This window comes from Sander vitreus, chromosome 23, assembly GCF_031162955.1.
Source record: "Sander vitreus isolate 19-12246 chromosome 23, sanVit1, whole genome shotgun sequence".
NCBI lineage: Eukaryota > Metazoa > Chordata > Actinopteri > Perciformes > Percidae > Sander > Sander vitreus.
The window spans coordinates 14,350,097-14,361,379 of record NC_135877.1 but is presented as its reverse complement, the minus strand read 5'-3'; the positions used below and the strand labels follow the sequence as shown (position 1 = coordinate 14,361,379).

Sequence of the window (11,283 nt, the reverse complement as noted above, 5' to 3'; positions counted from 1 at the left end):
TACTTTTTATGGCTTTAGTTGGCTTACCCACAAAGACCACGTTAAATTAAATAATAACCTTTATTGTGTGCAATTATACATTGTTTCCCAAGTAAATTAAAGGGCTGTAAAAGACTATAAAAACGCCTCAACATCAGTAAATTGTAATTTGAGTTGTATTCCTCTCCATGAGAACACCGTCAAACACAACAAAAGCGTTCACTATTTACCAATATATAATTGGTATAACAGCTCTGCAGTAACTGTAGTATTCTCCCTCTGTCTACAGCTTTTCTGCACATTCAGTGTCCACACATTGTTCTCAATCTGTCGAGTCAATCACCAAACTCTGTGTGAGAGGCTCAGCCGGACAGGACCAGAGACTTTAATTTGTCACCATAGCAGGCCGTGACAACTGAGGGACTTACTGACCCCACTGGACTGTAGTGGTCCCACCATGGGGAAGACTGGGCAGAGTACAGTGGACCTAAACTCCCCAACAGAGGTCAAACAAGCCGTTCCCTTTGAGGAGCTGGACCCTGTGGTGCCCTCTGCAGATAAAAACAGGCAGAAGGAAGAGCCACCTGACAGGGGAAGCTGGAAGGGAAAGTTTGATTTCCTGGTGTCATGTGTGGGATACGCCATTGGCCTGGGAAATGTCTGGAGGTTCCCTTATCTGTGTGGCAAGAACGGTGGAGGTAAGTTGACAATTCATGGGTACCTGTGACTGACAGAACCAAAAGATCTTTAGTCAGTTTAAAGTTAATTCTGATGAGATACTTAATACCTTTAGAGCATTTACTCATTCACCCAAAGCCACAATAGTTATAAATACACCGTCAAATGTGACAAAGGTTGGGTGAGGATTCCTCATGTATATTAAATGTTTGAGGCCCTGCAGTGGGCCTCTACTGGGCCTTCTGACAGAGGAATGTTCTCCATACATCGAGCATGTTGCTATCTGGCTATCAGCCGCATGCTGCTCAACCCATCTTTGCCCCGGTCACGCCTTTCTCCTAACCCACAGCCTTTTACAGAAACTGGCTGCTGTACTCTCACAAACCTCAAACCTCTTCAAGCCATAGCCTAAATCTCCCATCTTCTCCAACACCATCCACTGTCCCTTTGAACCGTTCCAGTGTGTGGCAGATCAGATCTGAATTAGTTGCTCATATGCCCCTGTCACTAGCCCTCGGCCAATATACTTTTGATTGACTTCTTGAGTAATACTGATCAATGATTATTCAATTAATCAATGGATGAGCATGTTTTAATAGGTTATTTGATTGACGTTGCCCTCTAAGAATACACTTTATAAGAATAAGATCCTTAGCAAACCATTAACATATACACAAACCTTTTTAATCACATACGGCAAGTGTATATTCTCTGGAAGATGTGTGTCTCCTGCATGCAAATTATACAATATTTAACTTCTAGCATTTTTCATAAAATTCTAATAATATAATAATAAGGTAGCTCCTCAGGCAGGAGCCATGGTTTAACAAATTGGAGAAAAGGATATGTCATTCTTACCACAGTATTACAGCAATATTTCATTTCTCTGTTAGTTACTAAATTGAAGAAAAAGAAACTTAATTTGTTAAATTTGAATATTTAGTTTTAATTTTTATTGAGATATTATGCACTGTTAATCTAAGTTACATCAGTTTGTTGAAATGCAGTATTACTCTGGCATGTTTATGATAGTATTGCAATCCTTGTAATTACTATCTACATTATCTTATGATCTATCAGGGGCCTTTCTGATCCCGTACTTTTTGACCCTGGTGTTTGCTGGGATACCTCTCTTCCTCTTGGAGACGTCTCTGGGACAGTTCACCTCAGTGGGAGGGCTGGGGGTGTGGAAGCTCATCCCTATGATGAAAGGTAAGCTGTGGATATACAATAGGGAGATATGGATGTACATCTGCTGTTATATCAATTTACAGATACATTTTAAGTTATTGACATGCTTTTGAGCATAACAGACCAGGTATGTCACCAATAATATGCACCTACCACATAGATTTGATTTATTAGCACTAATTCTCTTTTTGTGCTGAACCAAAATCTACTTTGAATGACCTTTTGCTCAATATTTCCGCTTGACATCAGTCTCTTTCTCCGTGCCATTTCACTTCAAAAAAAGACGACAAGGATATGAAGCTTCCAAAGAGGTGCAGAAACACACAAAAAAGAGGAAAATAGTTTTGTGAACAACATTTTTCATTTAAGAATCTTTTCTAGCCAGTTCTTGGTGGTAGCAATTATACCACTGCCTCCTAGCTCAAAGAGCTCGAGTGAAGCACAATTTATCTCCAGCCAGCAAAGACAGCAGCAGTGATAGCGAGTGTGCCGCTGTGCCAACTGATACCCAAAGCCAAGAGCAAGTAAACATTAGAAATAATAAAAACAGCAATGATGAGGATGATAAAGATTATAACTAACATGCTAAGTGACACTGTTTGAGGAGAAATCAGCTCTAGAGTTATTTCTAGCATATACATATACATTTGATTTTGCAGGGTGTCCAATAAAGCATTATAATGTAAAACGTTGACGTCTGTGTCTCTTCCTTCTTCAGGTGTTGGTTTAGCTGCAGTGGTTCTGTCCTTCTGGCTCAACATCTACTATATTATCATCATTGCCTGGGCACTCTACTACTTATTCAACTCCTTTGGTTCGGTATGTTGTATAATCAATCATTAGACAGGGATTTGGGGCTTTCACTTTTTTTATAGACAAAGAGATTAATTGATTAATAATCAGCAGATTAATTGATAATGAAAATGACATTCAGTGGCATTTTAAGTAGTGCGGGCATGTTTTATCTTTCCCATTTGACCGAGCTTCTGGTCAATTTTACTGTTCAGGTTCACTCTCATGGCTCTCATCAGTGTTGTTTTTGTTCTGATAAAGTCACTGTAAACTACCTACCGACTAAGGTGATATTGTGTCACTATTGTGTTTACAGCTTATTTTTGCTGACCCCAAGTGGCCAAGCAATTGGTTATTGTAACTTCAATGTCAAATCAGAAAAGTATTTTTTTTAAATGGATGGTAGGCATGATTAAAATTCTGTTTTTTATACCTGATTATTCATCGCCTAAGTATATCGAGAAAATGTTTTGTTTACCACCTCAACAATGTCTGTCTTCACTCTGCTTTTGTAATTCTCTGGCGCCTGGCTCAAAGAAGCCGGGTGGAGGGAATTTAAAGACTTTGCAGGCATTGTGCAAGAGGTTCTTTTGGTGGGAAAATAGAGGCTTGAGAAGCAGGGATGAAAGATTTATATTGTTCAATTTTGTTATCTTAAGGCCCAAAACATGGTTGGATCATTAAAACTGACTGTGGAGAGCAATGTTTTTCCGTGAAGAAAAGCAGAAATATTTCATCATATTCATGTATATGTGTGCAGGAGCTGCCTTGGCAAAGCTGTAATAACCCCTGGAACACAGAGAAATGTTTTTGCAACTACACTCTGACAGATACCACCAACCTCACCAGTGCTGTCACCGAGTTCTGGGAGTAAGTGAGATATGGTCATGCCATACAGTATGAGTGTGTGTACAAGATAGCCTGTACAAGAATAGGTTGAAGCTATTTATGGAAGCCATTTGTGCTTATCTGTGTCTGAATTTAGTGTGTATGTGTGTTTCTGTAGGCGTAACATGCACCAGTTGTCCAGTGGTCTGGAGGAGCCAGGAGAGATTCGCTGGCCCTTAGTGGGCACTCTGGCACTGGCCTGGGTCCTTGTCTATTTCTCAATCTGGAAAGGAGTGGAGTGGACAGGGAAGGTCATACTTAGTGCTTTTGTTTTTCCCTGTTCTTGCCCAATTCTTTTATCTTCTTTCCCTATCCTCTTACATTCTTAAAACTTACAATTTTCTCTCTAGCCTCAGACTGATTCTGCTACATCACACAGCCTGGTTTATCCGAGACGCTCTTCCCATTTTTGCCTATTGTAAGTTTTAATCATGCAAACAGGACAGGGCACAGAGCTGCTCAGGAGGCAGAGCTGATGTTTCTGTTTTCATTCTTGATTGGTGGATTAAAGAGAAAAAATGATTCAGAGAAAACATGAAGTATAGGCTACAAAAGAAAAAGAGCAGTGTATATGACTTTGGATCAGATGGAAATATTTCAACAACTATTAAACAGATTTCCATAAAATCTTGTATAGACATTTGTGGTGCCTAGATGATGAAGCCTATTGACTTTGGCTTCCTCCAAATTTTGCACACCAAAACGGGACAGAGGATGTGTTAATTGGCTCCACCGAGTTGAACAACAACCTAAAATATATTTGAATTATTTATTAATCATCATATGCCTTAGTATTTATTTATTCTTCTCAGATGTTGACAGATTGTTTGTATCTGTCGTCATCCTGCTGTCCACACCCCATCTCTCTCTCTTATAAATAGACATGGTTGCAAAATGTATTTAATCCGAAACTGATGGATGATTTAGAGGTGTTAGCAAAAGAGTTAGAAAAAGAAAGAAAAAATATATATCACTCTGCCTACTGCCTGGGATTTTTAAATTAAAGCAAGTCCAAGCGATGTATGTGAGCAGAAACACATTTACACATTTACTGCTAGTGGATAATTGGATTTTAATGTGTGGCATCTGAGAGCAGTGAGAAAAATGAATTCCCCCAAGGCCCCTGGCCTTGATGGACATTACCAATTAAGCATAATGATTATGCTACAGAGCTGTGGGCCACATTCTTAAGGCTCTGGCAAGGTCTTCTAGCAAAGAGAAGCCATGGAAATATTTTAGTCAAGACATTTTTCACACTGTGTACTGTGGCAACAAGGGATTTTGCATCTATTGTTGACTTTTAATTATTTAAGAGGAATGGTTTTGGGATGTTTGCAATTGTGATTAACTTGAAAACAAGATTCAACCCCCGTCTTAAAACAGGCTTACTTCCATTTTAAGTTCTGTATAATTCAAATATGGGTTTTTGGCTTTGACAGAGTAGAAATCCAAAGTATATTTTATGTGAATACATAAAAAAGTATTTCTCTTTCTCTTAGGTGGTGTATTTCTCAGCCACCTATCCCTACGTCATGCTGTTCATCCTGTTCTTACGCGGGGTCACTCTGCCTGGAGCCATAGATGGGATCCTCTTCTACATCACTCCAGACTTCAAAAAGCTCATGCGATCTGAGGTAGACAGCTTGCACACATCCGATCACCCAAACATATTTATAGACAAACAAATGACAAAGTGAATATGGGCGCATACATGTATCTGACAGGTGTGGCTGGATGCAGCGACTCAAATCTTCTTTTCCTACGGACTGGGCCTGGGCTCGCTCATCGCCCTGGGGAGCTACAACCCTTACAACAACGATGTGTACAGGTAGGGACATGCAGTCACAAGCTTTGTACATCCTCATAATTGATATCATGTTGTCATCCCAACTGTTAATTGTGTTTCTTTCTCGGCAGGGACTCCATCATAGTGTGCTGCATTAACTCCTGCACCAGCATGTTTGCTGGCTTCGTCATCTTCTCCATTGTAGGCTTCATGTCCCATATCACTAAAAAACCTGTCCAGGAATTAGCAGCATCAGGTGCAGTACTGTATTGAATTTGAATTGTTTGGCAAGGACTTCTTTAAATCTTTGCCTTGGTACTTCCAATGAGGCATGCATGAGTCTGGAAATGTGGTATGATTATCTTCCAAATCTCAGATACTTATATATATAAACATACCAATACCCAAAAGCTGAGAAAAGTTCTTGAAAACTTGAGACAGGTTGTGTATTTGACCTTTACATGGAAAAAGCTTTCTCAGATAAATTGACCTGCTTTCAGTCCACATTTAAGTGAACCTATGCATTTGGCAACCTTAAAAACGTTGGAAGCTTAATAGTCTATATCTACATTTTCGGCTGGATGTCCGCTACCTTCTGCTTTCTTTGTGTTGTAATTTTAAACTCCAGTGGATTTATGAGGACTATGATTAACTACTTCTCAGATCTCTGCAGGGTAAATCCAGACAGCTAGCTAGACTATCTGTCCAATATGAGTTTTCTGTTGTTTCTGTTTTCTGTTGTTTTGAACGTACACGTTCCACCAAAACAAGTTCCTTCCTGAGGCTATTTTGCAGTGGCACCGTGGCTCTGACCCGTGCCTAGCGCCGCCTATGAGGATTGTGTTTGGTTTATAGACATGCCATTAAACCACAGCATGTTTTTCTCCCATTCCGGAATGCTGTGTGGACTAGCCAGACCCTCCTCCGCAACGCTGTGGAGGAAGGTCTGGCAAAGCGAGACTAGAGGCTTGCTAACCAAGTGCAACTCAAATTCGAAAAGAAAAAACAAGTAAATAGTATTGTGATGTTTGTGTCCTGTTTCTTATGTTTTCTAGATATGTAAATATGTCCATTCTTATGAATTTCATTAGGCTACACTATAATGTCATAAGATTAAGCATTAGATATTTAAATGGCGTGTCTTCTGTGTAACATTTAGGTCCAGGTCTGGCGTTTTTAGCTTACCCTCAGGCCGTCACCCAGCTGCCCATGTCTTCTCTGTGGGCCATTCTCTTCTTCTCCATGCTCATGATGCTGGGCCTGGACAGTCAGGTACAAACAGAACACACACACACACACACACACACACACACACACACACACACACACACACACACACACACACACACACACACTTGCTTGACCAGAAAGCTGCTGTATAATAAAAAAAAAAAATATTCCATTAATGATTTAGATCATGTCCTATACACAGAAATACCAACTAACTTCCGACCAACACTCAAGTGTCTTGTGCTCAGATGGGATTATTGTCAATTTAAGTGAATGTTACTAGCAATTGAATAAATAATGGAAAAACATGAAACATGCAATCCTAACCCCCCCTCCTCACACACACACACACACACACACACACACACACACACACACACACACACACACACACACACACACACACACACACACACACACACACTTCTGAAACTAAACCTATGCTCTGGGGTTGTGGAGATAGAAAGAGGTGATTTTACCGAATCTCAACTTTAGGCTAACGGCTCAAGGCTACATTAGTTGCTACTGGCATAACACACCCAAAACTCTGAGTGACCGACTGACAAGAGGTTGTTTTGCATTGTGGGTAATGTAGGGGCCTGGTTTTGACATAAATAATAAAAAAGACAATATCTCTGTTTCTGCTGCATGTATTTTGATTCTTTTTAAGTCGTGAGTTTGACAATGTTACAGGAAAGAAATGCTAAATTTGTGGGGTGGGGTCTTTAAATAACAAACTGCAGTACATTCTGACCCATGTCTCTTAATAATGACATGTATTAGTTCTGCACAGTGGAAGGCTTCATCACAGCTCTAATGGATGAATATCCCATGGTGCTGAGGAAGAGGAAGAAGATCTTCATCCTCATTGTCTGCTTCATCTCCTTCATCATTGGCTTCTCCAACATCACACAGGTGCAGTTGTGTACATCTCTGTGTATTACATGCCCTCAGTCCATGTTGATTCTCCAGTATGAAAAGATGGTTTCGTTCAGTTTATTAAAGTCACTGCCGGCGGTTGTATTAAACTCCAACACACACACACACACACACACACACACACACACACACACACACACACACACACACACACACACACACACACACACACACACACACACACACACACACACACACTTACCTGAACATTTGCACACTACGGAAATGAGCCCCCTCCTGCATTATACATAATGACAAAACGATCTCACAACAACCAGCGTTATACTCATCATGCATATATTTTATTCAATATAGAGAGTGTATGTGAGAAGTATTATTGTTCAGCCTCTAAGCAGATATGTTTGTCTCTGTGTGTGTGGAAATCTCCCAGGGTGGTCTGTACGTGTTCAAGCTGTTTGATTACTACTCGGCCAGTGGGATGTGTCTTCTCTTCCTCGTCTTCTTCGAAACCGTTTCCATAGCCTGGTTTTATGGTAGGAACTATATTTTATGACGTCAACGCTTAAACCAAACACTGTAGAGTGAAATCAAATGTAACCACAGCTGAAATAAGCTGAGACAAAGCTGGATAGAAAAGGACTATATTTGGCCAAGCATGTCGATTTCTTATATACACTGAAACTGTCCAAGAGGAAATTACATCTGCTCCACTTTCTGTCTTAAGACTCTCTGCCCAATCAGCTTTCCCTCTCTTTCAACCCATAAGGCTTTGTTCTCCACATTAACACACACACACACACACACACACACACACACACACACACACACACACACACACACACACACACACACACACACACACACTCCTTTTATTTATCCGCCTCTCTTTATGCCACAGGAGCTGAAAGGTTTTATACGAACATTGAGGACATGATCGGCTATAGGCCATGTGGCTGGTGGAAGCTCTGTTGGAAGTTCTTCACTCCGCTGATCTGCCTGGTAGGAGTTGAATGATTATCAATTTAACCTCCATAATATGCAGTTTTTCTAAGTCGAACCATCGCGTGTTCTCCCTTCTCCCTCACGGAGATCTATCATGCTGCAGCAGGTGCCAATAGTAGAGAATTGATGACATTGCTGAATTGGTTTCCTTCGCCATGTGGGGATTTGTACTTGTGGACTGTCAGACCCTCAGGGAAATCATGGTGATGGCTTTATCTACAATACTGTGGTTAAAAAGGAAGTGTAATGTTAAAGGAAGCTCTATGGAAAATCAAGGGTATTCTGCCACAAGTAATAAATGCAGCTTAGATGGTTAAAACTGGGCTAAATTTGATTGAAAAGTAAAACATTTTAGCCAGAGGGCTATCTCGACAACTGTGGGATGGACTGCTATAACATTTGGTACACGCATCGTCCCAAGCATCATGTTTAAATGTTTAATTGTCCAGTATGGTGACATTAAACCTCAGTTGTGCTTTGCATTTAGTGCAAATTAGCAAATGTTAGCTGTTAGAATGCTAACACAATAAATAAGATGGTGGGTGAACACGGTAAACATTATATCTGCTAAACATTATACCTGCTAAACATCAGCATGTCTGCATTGTTATTGTGAGCGTGTTAGCGTTCTCTGACATTAACCTTTATCTTAAAGCACCACTGTGCCTAAGTACAGTCTCACCGTCTAGCCGCTAGCTGCCACTAGCATGGCTGTAGACTCTTGTTAAGATATCAAGGGTAGGCTAACACATAACTGTTGTTTTGAGTGCGATACAGGTCCATAACGTAATACAACAATCTAAAAGCTGTTATAAACAATGTTACTTACAACCTAGGCTTTGAAAAACATCTATTTTTCCAGTGACGTTAGCCCAGTTTTAACCGAGATGTTTGTCAGCATACAAATCACCATTTTAGTGATTTCATTCTGTTATTGGTAAAGATTACATGGACTAAAGAACATAATTCTATATTGTAGGGGGTGTTTACCTTCAGTGCCTTTGAGATGACCCCTCTGACGTTGGGGAAGTATGTGTACCCGCTGTGGGGTCAAGTGATTGGCTGGTTCATGGCTTTGTCTTCCATGATATTGATCCCGGGCTATTTCATCTACATGTTCTGCATCACCAAGGGCAGCATCAAACAGGTACTTTATACCTATGCTCTTACAGGTCTCTCTGTTTTTATTGTCTACTCCCTGCAGTTAAATAGTTATGTAGGATACTTCTATGTGGATCTTCAAAGGGAGAAAAACTGAAAGTGAATAAAATAAACCGTAGTTCCAGTTGATCTACGGTGCAGGAAGGCAGGAGGTAAGACTGCAGGAAGAGAGGCAGAAAAAATGGATTTGGCTCGAGGCCAACATTATTATTCTGTTTTTAGGTAGGAAGGTATGTTTTGAAGGTGAGCACAGCTTCTTAGAGTTAATATTTTTAGTTAGTTTGTTGCCCTACAAACAACATTTAGTTTCCTCTGCTTTTCCTTAAATTAAAATCACGTGAATTACAGCTAAAAAGCACATTTTACTCACTTTTCACACTATTGTTTTACAATTAAGTTTTGGTCCACCTAACTTCGCATGTCTGGACTAACCTTCAAGAAAATCTGTGAAGCATTTATTGCTAAGGTGAGACTGATGTGACTTTCTTTACTTGACCAGCGTTGGCGGAAGATGACAACTTCCCAGGAGGATGAAAAGCCATCGGGGCATGAAGAATTTACACACATGGGGAGCATGGGCGACGCTCCTGTCTAGCCAGGATTGTTCAGGTCAAAATAATTCCCTTGTCTGCCAGGACTTACTGTAGTCAACACTGAAATTTGACATTTGGATGGATGGAGCCTTGTGCCACATTTTTCTGTGATGTTTTCCTTTATATAACATTTTGCCGAAAAATTTGTCTGAACAATAGAGTTATGATGAATAAACTCAGGAGTGACACTGGATATTAATGAACACTCCTCCTGTCAATGATTGGCCGAATTAATGCGATAAAAATGGTGACTTTGCCCCTTTTTATTTTTTTAACCATTGTTTTTTATTACCATGCCTTTCATCTGGGGCGGTACAAAACACGTTGTATAGTTAAAAACCAATGCCCAAGTCCTACAAATCAGGAACTATGTCAGAGGAAACATTTCAAATTTCGAAACTTAGAATTTTTCGGATGAACTTCAGTTCCTATTGACATGTGAACCAAAAAGCTGGTCTTTATGCTTGCAAATGTGTGGGAGAGTCAGACTGCTCCATCTCCACAGCACCTGATGGCGTCCTGGGAGAGTGAAATAGGAGTAGGAATTTCAGAAGACGTCTTCACAGCATTTACATGACATGGCATGAGTTAATTCAGTATAAGGTCATACATAGACTCCATTATTCATGTGTTAAATTGCACTTTTTATACCCATCCTTATCACTTGTATTCAATGCACACAATCTGATGGAGCACTGGCTCGTATGTTTTGGTTGTTTTGGTTCTGCACCAGACTCTAGGTTTTGGTCAGAAGTCTTTCATTGCTACTCAGATGTTAATGGATTTGCGGTCACAACAGCTGGAAACTCTAAGTCATTGGAAAACTTTGTCGATGCAGTATGGAATGGTAATTAAAAGGAAATCATTCTCAAGGTCTGGAACAAAGGGACATCATCCTGTTTGGAACCTGGCTCACAGAGGTTCTCTAGTTCTTTATGTATGGAGAAAATCTTATGAGATGTCAGGGAAAGCAAGTTAAACATTTGTCTTCATATACTTTTCAAAACAAATTGTATAAACAGATGACCATCCAATTCTATGAAGAAGAGTACACTAAGTTTTGTTTTTTCTTCCTTATATGTG

At 40.1% G+C, this 11,283-nt stretch overlaps 1 protein-coding gene across 1 annotated transcript; it reads left to right on the top strand.

Moving 5' to 3' along the window:
• Positions 1–436: 436 nt before the first annotated feature.
• On the top strand, positions 437–10,202 carry LOC144512321 (sodium- and chloride-dependent GABA transporter 1-like). The gene is made up of 14 exons (XM_078242992.1): positions 437–677; positions 1,738–1,869; positions 2,567–2,667; positions 3,401–3,510; positions 3,647–3,779; positions 5,028–5,162; positions 5,253–5,356; positions 5,446–5,570; positions 6,474–6,586; positions 7,328–7,459; positions 7,875–7,977; positions 8,343–8,443; positions 9,426–9,593; positions 10,107–10,202. The coding sequence occupies exons 1-14, from the start codon at positions 437–439 to the stop codon at positions 10,200–10,202; spliced, it is 1,794 nt and encodes a 597-aa protein (XP_078099118.1).
• Positions 10,203–11,283: the final 1,081 nt, after the last annotated feature.